We start from the raw sequence: 18,530 nt of genomic DNA, 5'->3' as shown, positions 1-18,530 counted from the left end.
CTTCCCTCCCGCTCCTATTTATTCTAGAGTGAGAGTAAATCGGCAGGTCCCTGAGAGAGGCTGGTTTTAGAGAGAGATTGGGGTTTTCGACGGAGAGGGAGAGAGTAGGGTTTAGAGAGAGAAAGGAGGAGGAGGAGGAGGATGTCTTATTTGCTGCCTCATCTTCACTCTGGTTGGGCCGTGGACCAGGCCATCCTTGCTGAGGAGGAGCGCCTCGTTGTCATCCGCTTCGGCCATGACTGGGACGAGACTTGCATGCAGGTACCCATCCCTCTCTCTCTCTCAACTTTTGCTCTTATTCTGCCCCATCTCCACATTGTTATTCACACTTATTTACATGGGTGGAATTTTGGCTACTTCTGTGATTTCTTTTCCATCGGTGCATCATTAAATTAGTTTAGGAATTCGACCTTGATTTGTTCTTGGAAGCTGAAATTTGGGTAGACGAGTGAAATTTCTTTAGTTTATGGTGATTGGGGTTAAAATATAGCTAAAATCCGGCCCTGAATTTGGCTGGAGCTGGTTTTTGTTTCCCTTTTCATTAGCAAATTTATAGTTTCAGTAAATTTTTGTTCTGTAATTAGTGAAGAAATTAGAAGGAGATTACGTGTTGTGTTGTGCATGTTTTGTTTACAAAACCTTCTCAGAAAAATCATCCCCTTTCTAATTTGTTGAAGTGGCTGAAATTCCATTCATTCAAGCATATAAGATAGATATTACTCTGAAATTTCACGTGCAAAACCGGAGTGAAGATTGGATATTGTTATGTGATCCGTGATTTGATATTTGTTTTACCTTACTTTTGTGTGTGGGCGATTTTCTTTTCTTTTCTTTTTTGGGAAAGATTCAAATACAATGCTACAGTAATATGCCTAAGTTTCACCTTTCTCCCCCAAAAAAAAACAGAGAACCGAAGTTGCAAAGGCTTTTACCCTCCCCTTAGTCAATATTGGCCATTGGAATGGATACTAGTTTATACAGTGTTTTACTCTTTTTGTCTATTTTACATATTTTGTATTCTTGTGGATCTTGGAGAATTGGGCTTCTACCATTCATCTTTGATTATTGCAAATTCACGCACTTAAGTACAGCACTGCTAATTTGAGGATGAGAATATCAAGGTAAACTATCTTCATTAACTTTAATCAGTTGCATTCTTCGGTATGAAAATGGAAAAGTAGGTTTGAGGGCCCAAAAGAAGCAATAGTTAATATTATGGTCCTGCAATAGAAATATAATCAGGACAATATGCAAACCATGTTTCTTCAACCATCATTGTTCTCTATGTCACTCACCCATCGACGAGAAGTGCCTCACCACCTAGGTTGGCCCTGGCTTGGTCCTTGGCCCTGGATGGAGCCAAGAAGGCCCTGGCCCTATCTGGGCCATATAAAGGTAAATAAAAAATAGGGATGGGTCGGGGAGGCCCTGGCCCTGCCCTCTGGCCACATTCTATGGCTCAGGCCCTAGTTTTTTAGGGCCGGGCCAGGCCTGGCTGTCCAGTCCTATCACTGCCATAACAAGATTGTGAGGCTCACTATCTACTTAGTACGCTTATTCTTTTCATGACAACTTCAGTTTCTCAAACAACTGACGTGGAGAAAGAAAGAAAAAGTGATTAACTTCTTGCTATAAATTTTGGGATTGATGCTTTTGTATATAGAAATTATTTACATCCCATTTTGTGATTTATGCACGAGTTATCAAATTTTTTGTAGAGGATATCGTATCCCATGATTCACATAATATGGTACATTTTGGAGACATTGGATTTTAGGTAGGGAGAGTTTGTGTGGATTTATAACAACAGTGGTTCGGAGAGGTGATTCAGCTCCGGTGGAAGGCTCTAAAGGATAAAAAGAAAGTCGAAAAGGACATGGATGGAAGTAGTGAGAAGAGATGATGATTTATACTCTGACTGAGAGTGTGACCCTTGATAGAGTGGAATGGTGGAATAGGATTTGTATGGCTGACCCAAATTAGTTGGGATAAGGCTCAGATGGTGATGATGAGGTAGGGAGGGCCTATGCTACCTATTAAATTAAAATGTTAGATTTAGATCCTTGAGAAATCATGTTCATGATTCTTTTTTATGTAATTTACCCTCTTTTGAGTAATTATGTACTTAACCCTTTGTATTGTTTTTGTGCTTTGGATGGTTTTTCTAAATATATTTGTGTGCTTGTAATATTGATTAAAGTTTGCTCGATATTTGGATTTCTATAAGTAGAAAGGTGGGGTACTATTCATGGGAATTGGGGGTATAATAAATAAAATAATGACCTTCATTTTGGTTTCAAATGATATTGCCAATTTTAGAATAGTTGCTGTCCTCGAGGGATAGTTTTATATTATGTTTCTTTCGAGTGTTGAACCAAAACACTCACCATCATCAGAGCCTTTTCTTTCAAGTGATAAATCAAAATACTAATTACACTAATCCTCAAGGCTCATTTTGCGTTTTTGTATTATTTGAGCTTGTCCCAAGTCTCTTTTTTTTTTTTACGAGTCTGGTTAATGGGTTTCATAGCTTGGCGAGCACATGTTAGATTGTGGCTTCTCTGTATAGCAGCTGCTATGTTATATACGTGGTGATCATCTTATTTGTTTCTAAAGATGGAGACTCACATAATATATTTCAGTTTAGTGGTTAATTAGAACCAAGAATTCAAAAAGTAAAGAAAAGGAGGATGTATTTCATGGAATATAACATGTTAAGCGTGACTATGAGGGAAGAATGGTTAAGTTGGGTTATATGTTTCATGTGGACTGGTTGCGTTTGAATGTTGATTAATCTAATGGCTTCCATGCCTATAGATATGAAAGAAGAGTTGGGGGCGGGGTGGAATGTTAGGATGCAAGATAGGCAACTGGTCGATCTTATGTTCAAACCGAATAAAGTACTAGCAGTTGGTAACTTTGGGAAGATACTCTGGTCACTATTTTGACAAATGGGCGACCTCTAGAACACTGTAGGGTTGTAGTTATTTTATTCATGGCTTTATATATCATGCATTTATATTTGGTCTCAGGCATGCAAAAGTTTGTTATTTCAAAGAGCAATGAGTTGAATATTAGAATTTGTGTAGGAGTTACATGATTGTATAATAAACGACTTGGGGAGTCCTCTTTTCATGAATTATAACTACATTTCATTCGTTGCAAGTACATCATGTACACTTGCTTTGGATATAATTGTTATCCACTTGTTATAATTGCATGTGATTGTAATGCTTTGTTTCAGAAAATATGAGCATGATTATTGCATAAAATTGTATTTCCTATTTCTTCTTGTGATACAGTTAATATTTCCATTTTCATTCTCTATATATTTTATGGAACTTTATATGTAGAACATTTTATTCATGTACTGAAATACATGAGAAATACTTAAAACATGGCCATCTCTCAGTAAATTGTATACTATTAGTTGAACATACCTCTGGTTTAGTTTCGATTCATAGACCTTTATGTTCTACAAATATTGAGAAGTCTTTGACCAGTCCATGATATAGATATTCCCATATTCTTATAAATAGAAAATGAGAGCACATTGGCTGCATTTATCCCCAAAATTCTGATTCATAACACATGAAAGTTCTGTTCATTGGACTTGATGGCTGTTGGAAATGGATTAGTCTCTCACTCATGAAACATTATTGGTTTTGGCAGATGGATGAGGTGCTCGCCTCAGTGGCCGAAACTATCAAGAACTTTGCAGTCATATACTTGGTGGACATCACAGAGGTACCAGACTTCAACACAATGTATGAGCTCTACGACCCCTCCACTGTTATGTTCTTCTTTCGTAACAAGCACATCATGATCGATCTCGGCACCGGTAATAACAACAAGATCAACTGGGCTCTTAAGGACAAGCAAGAGTTCATTGACATTGTCGAGACTGTCTATAGAGGGGCTCGAAAGGGGCGCGGTTTGGTGATTGCCCCAAAAGACTACTCAACCAAATATCGATACTAGAGTCATCTTTCTCATTGTTATGAAGAGCTGAGACTTCATTTTACGCCTGTAATTTGATGGTGCAACTGCAATTTGTAATTGTTGGGATGTTGGATTCGTTTTTAGAAACTTTCATATTTGGCCTTGACTAAACGAAAAATATCTGGTGAGTTGGTTCTCATGAGTGCCGTGCCCGACTTGGCTTTTGAGGGAACTAGGACTTGAAACACATTTTAAATCACTACGAATCAATTTCCGCAATGGATCCATGATGTGGTGCTCAAAAAAGAATGTGGATTTGATGATCATTGAATAATTGAAATAAATGGTCCCAGAAAAAATAGTACAAAATGGACAACTTTTAAGGCTCACACTAGTGATCGTCAGGTTTGCGCCTCTTCACTTAAAGAGGGGCTGAAGTTTTCGGATTTTAGGCTTAGACCAAAGTGAAGTGGAGCCTGGTGTTATTAGTACGGTCCTGTCATAGCTTTGAGTCAATTAAGCCAAAGTAAAAATAAAACTTTTTTTTTTTTTATTTCTTATTTTTAAAAATTTTTATTTTTTATTGTTTATATATATATATATATGGAAAAAATCATGTCGGCTTACATGTTGATAGCTATAGTATCAATCAACGGTTCAGATTGAATTTGGATTCAATCCAATGGTTGCGATTTCATTTTGTATTTAAATTTTTATTTTTTGTGTTGGGTGTATTTATCAAAAAAATCATTATTTTTTTATTAAAAAAGTATTTAAATAGGTAATTTTATTATCAAGCAAGAATAAATTTGAAATTTTCATAAAAGTACAATGGCATTTTGAAAATCAGTGTCTTTAAACTTTATTTATAGAGTGTTAAAATTTCAATTTTATTTCAAAAATGATAAAAATACTTTTTGTCTTGCAGTAATATTTACAAAATCATTTTATAAAAATATTTTTTTTAAAAAAATAGACTATATAATTAATAAATCTAACCTTCACATCTGTCCTTATTTTGAACTTTTGTAATTTGAAAGGTTCTTAGAATACCCATATATATATATATAATTTCTTTTAAATTAAAAAAAAAAAGTTCAAAGTCTTTCCTTAAATTGACCGAAGCACTTAATTATTATTTTTTTTTTTATCACCAAATAAAAAAGACTCCGAAACTAATCTAATAACATTGGCTCAAACTCGAAACCTTTTTTTCAACGTAATTGTCTCCTCGCTCTCTGTTTTCCTTCTTGATAAGTCTGAAAATGCCAATTATCCACTCTACAGTGGGAGCAACCCCTGCATAAAAATTTGGGTGTCTCACTTCTCTTAATTTATCTCCCTACCGCAACACGCCATAGAATCTTCCCAATCCATTTTTAATAACATTTTATTTTATGTAGAAACGTTTAACCCTACCTGAACCTTTGGGAGCTCACTCGAAAAGGTACGAAGTGATTCGCCCAGGCGACCTTTAGGTCGGATCGATAGGGACGCGGAAGCCACTCGATCAATAGTAGAGGAACTTCAGTCGCTTAAACGAAAGATTCGAATTCCACATTCCCTCACACACAACCTTCGGGAATTAAAGTTCAACTCGATACTTTGAACTCTCGGATCAAAGTTCAACTTGATACTTGGATCTCGGAGATCAAAGTTCAACTTGACACTCTGAACTCAGGGATCAAATATCCAGGGGTGTTCACCATTGGCTATAATACAACTAATCGTGGCCGTCACCCTAATCAGTCTCGAACTCAAAGCTGGTCTATTACACGTTTGTCTCAAGAAGGTGTCGGGACATCTCTCGACCGGGAAGAAGCGGCATGTCACGCTAAGCTATAACTAAGTAAAAAGCTCACTTACCTTACGATCCTCCTACATCTTATAAAGTGACCCCGTAAATTGGAGCCCATAGATTTACAAGAATGATAAAATCCCAAGAACATGAAAACTCTTCGTTAAGGGATTGTATACTATGAGACCGATTATTATTGGCTTAAGGAGTACACTATCATTTTTAACAAATCAAATAAATTGAAATATGTCACAATATTTGAAAATTTTTATTTTGGATTTTATGTCCAACCATTGACACATCTTCAACCATTTAGTTTTATATCTAACGGTTAATAATTGTGACTTCCTTATTCAAATCTTAATCATTGTCGCAAAGTGGTTGGAAAGGGAGATCCCACCTCAGGGGAGCTGATTTTACTAACTCTTCTTGGAATATTGTTTGCACGTACAGGAGGGTCTTAGATTCTTTCTTTCATGAGTTCCAATTGCTTATGAATCTGTTGTATAATGTTTTCTATTTTTGCAATAAAGATGATCAATTGGTGTGGGAACTCATAGCTTCAAGGGATTTTTCAGTTAAGTCTGTCTATCAACTATTGCAGGAAGAGAATCGCAAAGCGATTGATCGTAGTTTAACAAGAATTTAAAATTTGCAGGTGTTGCTGAAGGTTCAGTTCTTTTTTTGGGTAGCTCTTCAAAAAAAGCTATCTACTGTGGATAACCTTCGTAATAAAGGTTTCATAATTGTCAATGGTTGTAGGCTATATTTGAGAAATAATGAAAGTATGAACCATATTCTTTTACATTGTCATTTGACTCTAAGCATGTGAAATTAGTGTAGAATGTTGTTGAATCTAAATTTCCTGATTTCTCTAAGTCTAGAGTCGATCCTCTCTCAATGGATGAACCTTGGTATGTCGAAAGTTGGCACCGTGCTATGGAGAGCTTTATGCGTGAGCACTATTTGGAATATTTAGAAAGAGATAAATAGAAGTACATTTGAAGGGACACAAGTGAGTTTGAAGTTTTGAAATCCAACACACCTTAGCAACAACAGCTAAATGGTTTTCAACAAACAAGGATTGTAAGTTTATCCCAAAATCTTGTAAGTTTATCCCGAAATCACAGATTTTTTAGAACCTATATAAAGTTGCTAAGGTTAATAATGACAGACATACTTGAAATGCTATTTGGATGCCTCGTGAGAATTGCTTAAAACTCTACTTTGATGAAAGCTCGATTGGAAACCCAGACCCAGTAGGTTATGGTCGTACCATTATAGATCATATGGATAATTACAAAGTCACGTACTCGAGACCATATGGACATACAACAATGAATGAAGCTGAGGCAAGAGCCCTTTTAGCGGGTTTAAAGATAATATAGAACCTCAAAGGCCAAAAGATAATTGAAGGTGATTCAAGCAATGTCATTGTTTGAACAAAAGGAGAAATGAAGACACCTTGAAAATTATGCAGCATTTTTTATGAAATCTTTTTCATTTTAAATAATGGTTCTTTGGAGTTATCTCATTGTTTTATGGGTGGTTACATCCTTTTCTTCTTGAACCTCCTTGTAATCGTTCATGGGTAAATGAAATAACTTTTTTTTAAAAGAAAACAACGTTGACATCAAGAGATCAAAAAAAAAAATTTACTTCCCTGTTAAAATCTTTATTTCATGAGGTTTTTATCTTGTAAAACCAATATGTTATAGCTTGATATATGTAGATTTAATATTTTAAAAAACGGACCAGGGGGCCTGATCGATATGGGGTTGGAAAAATAAGGATAGAGAAACTGAATATCTGTGACGTAGTGTGTTTAATAACAGTGTAGATTAGGTAACGATCAATACAAGAGCATAGTGATATAGGGCTTCAATTAATGGGCTTGTAATGATAAAAAACACCATATAATTAGGTTAAAATGTACATTACAAAAATGAAGAAAAACCTGACTTTTTCTACCTTGGTTTCTATTTTCTAAACTAATACAAGCTCTCCTTCCAAGTTCTCCTAATGTATTTCTTTTGTGGGTGAAGCAAGCATGGAGGAAAACAAGTAGAGCACAAGCAAGTGGAGTATAATATACCAGGGAAGAAGCATTCACCAAATGGAACAGTGCCGCATGGTGTCCAAAATACACATTACACCGGAGGTCCATGAAAAATTCTATCAGGAGGTTGAGATGAAGATCTCCATGCCATTAGGCCATGGGGATTGGGGACAATCACAGTCTCACTGATAATCCCCAGAAGACTGAAGAAACAGGCGTGAATCTCTTGCTTCAATTTCCCACTTTATCACCACCACACAGTATCTTCATAAGATTTGGAATCTGTACACTCTCTTGTATTACTCACTTGCACCATTGTCTTAACATCTGTGCTCGTTACCTCGAATGTCACTGGAACTTTTTCATTTTGCTCACACAAGAAGTTCTCTGTCTCCCTTCTATGGCCCCTCTTCCATCTCTCATGCCTTAACCATCAACTCATCCAAGAACTCATATGCATCTTTGGCCATTGGATTAGACAAATCACCAAAGCGAAACTCATGCGCCACTGGCCCCTTTAAACCAACCCAGCTCGAACCTGGCCTTTTCTTGAGCCCTCTACACTTCATCGTCAGCCTTACCTCAGCTGCTTCTTTCCATTTCCCACTCTCGGCGTATATACTCGACAAAAGACTGTAGTTCCCTGTGTTTTTGGGCTCAAGCTCAAATAGAATCTTTGCAACTCTTTCTGCTAACTCTACATTTTTATGCACTTTGCATGCAGCTAATAAGGCACCCCACACAACTGGACCAGGCTCAACAGGGATGCGTTTTATATAATCGAAAGCTTCCTCAAGCCTACCTGCTCGACCCAACAGGTCTACGATGCATGATTGATGCTCTAGGCGAGAGTGGATTCCATAATCATGCTCCATGATCTCAATCAACTTTAGGCCTTGATCAACCAGCCCGGCATGGCTACAAGAGGAGAGGAGACCAACAAAAGTGACATAGTCTGGCCTCACCCCACTCTGATGCATTAGAGAGAAGAGATGTACAGCCTTTTCACCATTGCCATGCATGCCATAACCTGCGATCATGGCCGTCCAAGTGATCACATCACGCTCAGGCATGCGATCAAAGACACGGCGAGCAAGCTCAAGGCTCCCACACTTGCTATACATGTCGATCAAGGCATTGCAAACAATTGTGTCCCAGTGGATATGGTTTTTCACACTAAAGCCATGGATCTCTTTACCATGGAGGAGGGCAGATAGCTTAGCACAAGAAGGAAGGAGGTTTACAAGGGTTACCCAATTGGGTTTCCTGGGGAAAGTTACCACCATCTTCCTAAAAAGATCCAACGCTTTGTTGCTAAAACCATTTTGGTTACAACCTGCAATCATACCATTCCAAGAGACCACACTTTTTTTGGGCATCTTATCAAAAACTTTGGTAGCATAAGTCATGTCATGAGTCTTAGCATACATATCTGAAAGAGCACTGGCAACATAAAGGTCATCATCACATTTGGTTTTGATGGCATGACCATGGATTTCCTTACCAAACCAAATTGCCTCTAAATTGGCACAAGCAGGTAAAGCACAAGCCAGTGTTACTGGCTTAGGGCTCAACCCTGCTTTCCCCATCTCTCTCAACAAGTCCAAAGCCTCCATAGCTCGACCCCCTTGAGCATAACCTGCAATCATAGCTGTCCAGGAGACCACATTTTTCTGAGTCATCTGATTGAACACTCGTTGTGCTTCAATCAAATCCCCGCATTTTGCAAGCATAGCAACAAGGGCATTGCATACATACACATCCCCTTTGTAGTTGCTTCTTTCTATTTGATGATGAATGCTTTTTCCCATTTGGAGGTCCCCCAAATCAGCACATGCTTTTAGAACAAAAGGGAAGGTAAAGTTATCAGGTTCAATGCCAGAGCCCAACATCTGGGAGTGCAAGATCAGGGCCTCTCTGTAAAGGCCATGTTTTATGAAGCCTCTTATCAAAGCATTCCATGAACGTACATTCTTGGATTGCAATCGATCAAAGACCAATTGGGCATCTAAAAGATTGCCACATGTAGCGTACATGTTGATGAGGTTCGTTTGGAGGGGGGTGTTTTGTTGGTGGCCATTGAAGAAGAGGAGAGCATGGAGAACACGGCCAGTGCAAAGTGATTTGGTCTTGGTGCATGCTTGTAATAGAGAGGCATAGGTGGCCGGAGCATGGGTTGGTTTTCCATAGTCTGGGAAAAAGAGGTGGTGCATAGATATGATGGATGGTGATGGTGATGGTGGGTCCACTGGGGTCCTTTGATGATGGAAAAAGCGGAGATAGAACATGAAGCGCATGGTTCCGGGCTGCATCCATTTGCTCTTGCCTTAGAAAAATGGGTTCAAGTTGCGAGAGGATGAATCATTTGAAGGAAAATGGTGGTGGCTTAGAGAATGAATAAGCACACAAACTTCTCCTCAAGGTATGCTAGCAGCAATGACCTCAATGGTTTCACTCTGCTTCAGAATCTTGCCAACTCCTGCAAAAATGGAGAGAGATTTAATGAATTTGCTTGTATTTTCAGAAAAGGAAAAAAAGGGAAAAGGAAAAACCAATTTCTCTCCTGAAAATCTCGTAACACCAAAACTCAAATGCCAAGGGAGGATCTCAAGGCATTTTCCTCTTTGAAGGGAAAGATTCCTATGACTAGTACAGGAGTTTATAGCTTAACCTGGTTTGCAAACCAGATATTTGGGGATCTTCATTCATCCACTGTCTTCTACTCAAAAGGCTAAGTGACTTGCTTTAATGTAGAAGCATTAAAGAGTTAAGGAGTGAAATATGTTATATTGTTCACAAAGTAGTGTCAAATCTCTTCAAGACATGATACTTCAAGCATTAGATCTAGATTTCAGGTCATTAGAATATTTTATGCAATTAGCACGACAATGTGCATTGTGACAGTCACGCAACTTAAATATGCAGATGTGACCCTTCATAAAATGTGACCAACAAGAAAACAATGTTGATGGATTCCAATTCTCCTGCATATGTACCTACAATGTAGAAAATATAACCAAAGGTGAACCAAGCACCATGAGACTCACTTCTGCTGGGCATTTGAAGCATGGAAAGGCCTACAAATTTTATGCTTATAAGGCAGAACCAATAATCAAAAGATGACATTCATACTTTTGCGAGAATTCTATTAACTATGAAGATTTCAAGGAATCAAAACTGGACATGCAGGAAATGTCGCTAAATAAATTTTTTGGCTGGAAATGACCTCATAGATAATGCTTAAAGGGATGATAGAATTAAATGAAAACCCAACTTCTACACTTTTCTTGAAGAGCAGTGAAGTCAAATGTCATAATGGAAGTAACCAAACTCCACACCAAGAATTAGAGATGTTGTTTCTCAAGGATATTTAAAGGGCACACAAAATTGATGTAATATTGACATTTTCAAAAGCTTATAAAAACAATCACTTCGGATGTTCACTACAACCAGGGTACTTACATTAATGGTAACAATACAATGGTTAAATTTTATGCCAAATGGATATCAGAACCACGTTAAAGTGGTGATACCAGAGAAATTTCTTCAAAATAAGAAAATATATACGAAATATTCTACGAATTCCAATATACATATCACAATTTGGGGAATAAAATCATGAAAAATATCAAATATAGCTGCATCCTGCCTCCTTTCTCACCCCTTTATCTCTCATCAACTCCCTCACTCTAACTGCATCCTCCCACAAGCCGGCAGCAGCATATATGTTGGCCAAAACCACATACCCTCCTGAATTTTGTGGTTCAATTTCAAACAAATGCTTTGCAGCAATCTCTCCCATCTCTACATTCCCATGAGTCCTACAAGCCCCAAGTAAAGCCAACCAAAGTGATGGACTGGGCTTCTTAGGCATGTCACAAATAAACCGATATGCTTCATCTAAGAGGCCAGCACGCCCCAGAAGGTCAACAATACATGAATAATGCTCATCCCTCAACTTTATATGACACCCATTGACCATGGCTTTAAACCTAGCCCATCCCCTTTCAACCATTCCACTATGGCTACAAGCTGAGAGCACGGTTAACAGTGTAACATCATTGGGTCCCGGTCCAATGCTCTCCATTTGCTCAAAAAGTTGGATAGCCTCCTCACCAAATCCATGGCAACCATAAGCAGCGATCATTGAACTCCATGAAATAACATTTGTCTCAGGCATCTCATCAAAGGCTCTCCTTGCATCTCTTAGCTCCCCTGATTTTGCATACATGTCAACTAATGCATTTCCTAAGGCCACATCAGGCCTTGGCCTATACTTGACCACATGAGCATGGACCTGTTTGCCCAAGCTCAAAGAGGCCACACTACCACAAATGCTCAAGATGGAAGACAAAATAACATCATCCATCTTCATGTCTTGACCATGGATTTCATGGAACAACTCCATGGCAGAAGCATAGTGAGCTCGTCCATGGTTTTGTGCATACCCGGTCATTAATGCAGTGGTTGTAATTAAGTCTTTCTCCTTATCTGCTATTGAATTATACAAACGCTTTGCACTTTCTAGGCTCTTACATTTTGCATAGGCATGGACTAGTGCCCCACTGATCATTTTATCGGATTCTAAACCTAATTGGATGATCAAACCATGGAGTTGTTGAGCTCCAATAAGGTCCTCGATTATGCCGCAAGAGGCCAAAATGCTTGCTAATGTGAATTGGTCAGGGGTCATGCCTTCATCAAGCATGGATCTAAACAAGCCTAATGCACTCTCAATGAGCCCATGAGCAATGTACCCACCAATTATCGCATTCCACGATACCAAATCTCTTCTCTCCATCCCATCAAACAAGCATCGAGCGTCATCAATGCACCCGCATTTCGCATGCATATCAACTAGAGCACATCGCACAAAGATATCATTGTAAAATCTAGTCTTCATAATGCAAGCTTGGACTTGATAACCATGTTTGATACACGTAAAACAAGTACACGCTCTTACAACACTAGCATATGTGAATTGGTTTGCCTTTACACCCGCTATTCTCATCAAATTGAACAGGTCTAAGGCATCAGAAGAAAACCCGTGTTGGGAATATCCTGATATAAGAGCAGTCCAAGATACCACAGTTCTTTCAGGCATTCCATCAAACACTTGCTTTGCCATTTCAAGGTCCCCAGATTTTGCATAGAAGACAATGAATTTAGTGTTAAGATGGACATTTGATTGGACCCCACTTCTAAGAAGATGATCATGAACTAGTGTGCCCTGTTTCGTAGATTTTAGCTCAATGCAAAGTTGTAGGATCATTGAGTACACATTTGGGTGTAAAATCATCACCTTACTATCCAAAGATCGAAGCATTTGGAGGGCTTCATTTAGTTTACGTTCTGAGCAGAGAGCAATTATCTTTGAGGAAGGATGAGAGCCGTCATGAAGTGAATTCAGATTTTGTGAGTTGGTTTTCTTTATGATTGAAGAAATTGGTAGAGGAGATGTTACATAGGAAGCAACATTTGGGAGGATGACACTAGAGATGGTTATCTGTTGATAGATGTTCTGCCAAAAAAATAAAAAGAAAAATAATGCTGAGCTATAAGATTGAGAAAACAATTGCATGGTATCAAACAATGCATAGATTGCTTTAAAAAAAACAAAAGTTACAGTGCCAAAAATCTACTAAGATAAGAAATTTAATAATACATATATAAGTAGGAAAAAAAGAAGAAGATAGCATTACCATAGCCTGCATCTGGTATCCTCCTTTCCTAAACCACCCATGCCTAATCATAGATTCCTCCTGACATAAAAAAAACAAAAAAAAAAAAACAAAATCATTGAAAAACCCAGCTTAAAAATAGGATTAAAAACATCAAAACATAATTTATGAAAAAATACCTATCTTTTTGGTGCTAGAAATTATTGGCTATAGCGCAAGTTACACCGAGCAGTCAATAATGGTTCTCATTTCCCATTTTCCAATAGTTTAAAAATTAAAAGTTATGCTTCCGCAGGAACATATAGTTTCGGCAATGGAGAAAAGAGGACTAACGCATAGGTCTTTATCCGGACAAAGCGCACTAACACCCATCATGGAGGTTAGGGTTTAGCCCATGTATATTTAGTATTACATCAATGGTTTATGCATCTGGTTCATCAATGGTGTATGGTGTTTGGTACACCATGGGTAGTCTCAAGGTTTGGTTAATCTCATCCATCCATTCTGGTGCAGGAATTGACAATGTAGGGGGTGGATCTCAATAGTCTAATGTTTGCTTGGAGTGCGTGTGTGATCGTGCAATTACTTCGAAAGTATGAAGGGATGGTAACGGTTCAGATTGAACCTAGTGCTCTCCAATAGCCCCAAAACAATTTTATTTTTTACATTTTATTTTTATTATTTAAAAGTTTTATTTTTGTAAAATTTAGGGTGCAAATTAATTTTTATAAGGGGAATCAAATAAACTAATAAAAAAAATATTTCCAACATAAAAAATTTTCCAAATACATTTAGGGCATTTTGGTTATTTCTATTCAAAATATTCAATTATTGTTTTTATTTAGTTCCTCGTATAAAAATTAACTTACATGCTAAATTTCATATAAAACCCATGTGATAGTGGTTTAGAAGTGCAAGTGCACCTTGACCATCGATAACCTGCGACAATGGTTAGATATGTGGTTCAGAGGGCCCACATTTTAAGCAAGCCCAGTCCACATTTCTTATTTGAACCATCAATGGAGAGACGGACGGCCTAGAAGCACCCAGCCAGATGATCACTACCCATGCCATTGAATCTCCATTCCTTGAGAGAGTAACCAAAACCCAAAGTTATAGCAAACACGGCAATCAAATAAAGAGAGAAATTGCAGGTCCAACTGATCGTTAGGGAGCTTCCAACAATTCTCAGTGCAGTCTTTCGGAACAAAATAAATGGAGCCTGCATATGAATTTGTTTCCCACAGTAGAGAGAGAGAAATTGCATTCTGATTCTCTATAATATGAGAAGTTAGAAAATCATTGCCACATTCACTAAAATACATACCTATTAGGTATTCACAACCATAAATCTTGGTTAGATGCTCTCCCAAAATTGACACATCAACATGAGATGGATGGGCCTGATGAAAAATGGGCATAAAAGAACCCATAAACATTGAAACTAGAACATCAAGAATGTAATGCCCTTGCTTAGAAAACATTAGCTCAAAAAAACCACAAACATCATCATCATTATAAGCAAAAACTGTAGGTTCAAGAATCATAATAAGTTTTGGCAAAGTTTATGTTCGCAACCCAACCTTTTTACCGGAGCATAGGACAGGCTAAGAGAAAGTTTAAAATCCTCACCCTTCTTAAACCAAAACAAATGCCAGAAACATGAAATACTCAAAAACCACGAGAGTGCTCAATAAAACATTTACATAAGAGACCAAAGCCATCATCACCTTGCTTTAAGACAGTGATCACCTTCCCAATCACTTTGAGCCATAACATACATAAAACAGTGATCACCCTAACTTCGTAATGCTGTTTCCTCACTCGCTGAGTGTTTTTTGAAAACCATCCCTTATTTTGGTGAAGACTTTAATTTTGGTTTTTCTTTTGCTATTTTGGCCATATTCTATGGGTATTCTCATTTTAAATGTCCTATATTTTTCTCTATGAGGCGAAATGTTGGGCAGTCAAAAACCAATGTGCTTATGGAATGTGTAGCAGAAATAAGGATGTTAAGATAGATGAGTGGCAAGACAATAAAAGATAGAATTCGGAATAAATAAATTCGAAAAAATTTAGGTGTGGCACCAATAGGCGAAGAGAAGAAAGAGAGTAGACTTAAGTGGGCTAGCCATGTATGGCACAGACTCAGTACAACACATGTTAGGAGGTGCGAGTTAATTCAAGTGGAAGGCTCAAAAAGGGTAAAAGGTAGGCCCAAAAGGATATAGTTGGAAGTAGTGAGAAAAGATATAGGGACTTATGGCCTCACTGAGGGTATGGCCCTTAATAGAGCAAAATGGCGAACCAGAATTCATGTAGCCGATCTCAATTATGGGAAAACGTTTTTTTTATGATGATGATGTGGATTTTTGTCCTGAAGTTTCTTTTTTCTAGTCAAGTTGGTTTCTTTATAAAAGATACGACAAAGCACAGTTGATTGACAAGAAATTCAATTTGTGCAGGTGGACACAGGTTGTTTAGCAATTGCACCAATGTTCATGACTCATCCCAAAAATGCCAGGTCTTATTGAGAATTATATATGAAATTTCTAAGAAAGAAAATTTCTATTAAGAACTTTAATTTATTGATATTTTATTCTGCAGTCGCAACCAATTAGCTGACATTAAGGACAGGGAAATAACAAGAAAATAAGGACAAAATATTGGAACAAACTCTAAAGATATTGAAAGAACATTATCAAAGCTGTCACTAGGAGAATACTTTTATCATTAGGAGTCTTGTGAAAGGACTGAAGATAGAATACAATGTGTTGAAATATCACTCATATGATTGCATGATATCACTTCTAGAGGTTCCAACATCCTTCATATTATTCAAGTTTATTCAGGTGGACATGACATCTTAACTGCAAACTAAGCACACAAAGCCACCAACCACTAGTTGTTATGATTCTGGTTTAGTTTTCAAACACATTATATAACTAGATTGATATTCACTTCCCAATCACTTTAGTTGCTCAAAGGAAATGTAGTGAAATATATGAGCATCCATACGATGAAGTACATACAAACGAGAACTTTTACCGATATACATATACTTAACCTTTGAGTGCTAATTCTTCCACCAAATTTATAATCTCTATATTTCTGGACTAATGAAAACATTGTCTATTTCTATTTTACTCCCGCTGATTGCCAGACTTTGATTAACTTCTAGTTCATTTCAATTTTTAAATGCGGTAAACAACTAAATACTAGGTTTCTTTTCTTTTTCTTAACCAGTATTAGGTCATTTTCATCCATTTTACCTGTGATAATGATAAAATTTACAAAGACAGTTTAAATATTAAATGACAAAGTTAGCCTTACTCATTTGGGCACATGTTCAACACTTGTATAACTAAACATAATTCTAGTATTAGCCCTATAAGAGTTTTCGACACCATTTCCTCGAGTACACTATAAGCCCATCTTTAAATCTTCTCCACTTTACCTTTTCGTTCAAAATTTTGTCATTCTTTTCAATTATCATCCACGCGCATGGTTTGAAACCTGGTGTAACCATATTACTTTCTTTTTAAAAAAAACTCTAAAACATAATGGTCTCCAAAAATAAGCCAAATCGAAAATTTAGGCACGACTAAGAAGCTGTTTTGATTAGATGATCCTTCCTCCCAGAGAGATCTGTTGCTCCAAGAGCCTAGCATCAAAGCTCTATTATAAGTTACTGCATACAGTAAAGCGACAGTCTCTAATGCTCTGATACCTTTTAGCAAGCGCAGCCAGATGCTTACTTTGTCACAGAACAGTTGGGCATTCCCAAACCCTGAATGCCAAACCTGTACACGATATCACCTATATCATTTCTGAGCCTTGCTCATACCGCTGTATGTCTAGAGAATTTTTTAGTTCAAAGGTGTATAAAGCGAAAGAATAAGTACTTCTGAGCGATCAATTTACAGTTTTAAGGCCGATAACATTGAATAGATTCAAGATAAATAGGGTAAGTGAATCATGCTAAATATGAAAGTACAAACATAAGATAAAAACCAAAGAAAAAAATAAAAGTAAGCAATAAGACCTGAAAATACCTGCAAGTCTTTTTTGTTTCTGCTTGAAATTGGAGTCCAATGAAAAAATAGAAGCCACTGGAAGCTATGAAAGAGGCATTTATTAGAGGATATTTACCAGGAAATAACGTAAAACAGATGAACTTTGAGGATGCATAACATGCTAGGGTGTTGGGCCAGAGAAAAAGGAAAACTTACAAAGAGAAAGAGAAAGAGCTCACCTGTTCAGCTAGGGTTTGGCCTCTGGAGAACAATGTGCAGATAGGGAGAGGCTCGGTTTATGAGTGAGAGTGAGAGTGAGAGTGAGAGTGAGATAGAGAGAGAGGGGCTGACAATCAATCGCATACCCGAGCTTTAGAGAGAGAAAGAGCGCGAAAGTTAAAACTGCGCGGTTTGTTTAAGTACCACTCCTTGCAGACAGACCGCACGTGTGAAGGGAAACTCCCCGAAACTTGACACCCTTGTTGTGGTTTTCATTCCCACCCCACCAACGCCGTTAAAAAACTAATTCACATTAAGTTGTAAAGGAAAAGACCCATTTTTTAAAATAAATATGCGGTCTCGAGATATAAAGCAAAAATAGATAATCTATCTAAAAAAACAATTGTACTTAACGGTCTAAATATTTTTTTAATATAATTATTTTTTTATTTTTTTCATACTATGATCTTCATGTTAAATATTATATAATCTCTAAAAATTAGGATCAAATTATATTTAAAATATATATTTATTTGCCAAACCTGCATTTCTACGATATGCGGGCTGGCCGCATAGAAACCATTTCTTTTTTTAAAAGTTACTTTTTAATCTTTATGATAATTTGCTCACCAAGTAAGGTTGTACATGTATTATTACTAAAAAGTAATGCATTTTTTGTGGCATGTATTATAAAAGTAAAGTTGAAATTTTTGACAAAGGTTAGGAGTATTTGTTTATATAAAATTTGAGGACGTTAACTTTCAAAATATCATTTTACTTTGATTATTTAAGGTTGACATCTTATACAAACCACA

At 37.2% G+C, this 18,530-nt stretch overlaps 2 protein-coding genes across 8 annotated transcripts; one reads left to right on the top strand and one right to left on the bottom strand.

Annotated features, from left to right (window-relative positions):
• The first annotated feature begins 44 nt into the window (after nucleotides 1-44).
• On the top strand, nucleotides 45-4,120 carry YLS8 (mRNA splicing factor, thioredoxin-like U5 snRNP). Its single transcript, XM_020669261.2, has 2 exons — nucleotides 45-261; nucleotides 3,673-4,120. The coding sequence occupies exons 1-2, from the start codon at nucleotides 142-144 to the stop codon at nucleotides 3,979-3,981; spliced, it is 429 nt and encodes a 142-aa protein (XP_020524920.1). The 5' UTR covers nucleotides 45-141; the 3' UTR covers nucleotides 3,982-4,120.
• A 3,520-nt stretch (nucleotides 4,121-7,640) lies between these two features.
• LOC18437579 (pentatricopeptide repeat-containing protein At3g20730) lies at nucleotides 7,641-17,866 on the bottom strand. Of its 7 annotated transcripts, none has more exons than XM_088846915.1 (7): nucleotides 17,713-17,866; nucleotides 17,536-17,599; nucleotides 14,808-14,883; nucleotides 14,404-14,567; nucleotides 13,502-13,561; nucleotides 11,461-13,320; nucleotides 7,641-10,278 (listed from the first exon to the last, which is right to left on the bottom strand). In XM_088846915.1, exons 4-7 carry the CDS (start codon nucleotides 14,410-14,412, stop codon nucleotides 10,261-10,263), a joined length of 1,947 nt encoding a protein of 648 aa, XP_088703041.1. In that variant the 5' UTR covers nucleotides 14,413-14,567; nucleotides 14,808-14,883; nucleotides 17,536-17,599; nucleotides 17,713-17,866; the 3' UTR covers nucleotides 7,641-10,260. The 7 variants fall into 7 exon arrangements, with proteins under 7 accessions (XP_088703041.1, XP_088703042.1, XP_088703044.1 ...); XM_088846916.1 differs by having other exon boundaries at nucleotides 17,536-17,592; XM_088846918.1 differs by lacking the exon at nucleotides 14,404-14,567.
• Nucleotides 17,867-18,530: the final 664 nt, after the last annotated feature.

The sequence above is a fragment of the Amborella trichopoda genome, chromosome 9 (assembly GCF_054954075.1).
Source record: "Amborella trichopoda isolate Santa Cruz 75 chromosome 9, AtrichopodaSantaCruz75HAP2 v2.0, whole genome shotgun sequence".
NCBI lineage: Eukaryota > Viridiplantae > Streptophyta > Magnoliopsida > Amborellales > Amborellaceae > Amborella > Amborella trichopoda.
Note: the sequence above shows the minus strand (reverse complement) of the source record. Positions and strands in the feature narration are given on the sequence as shown.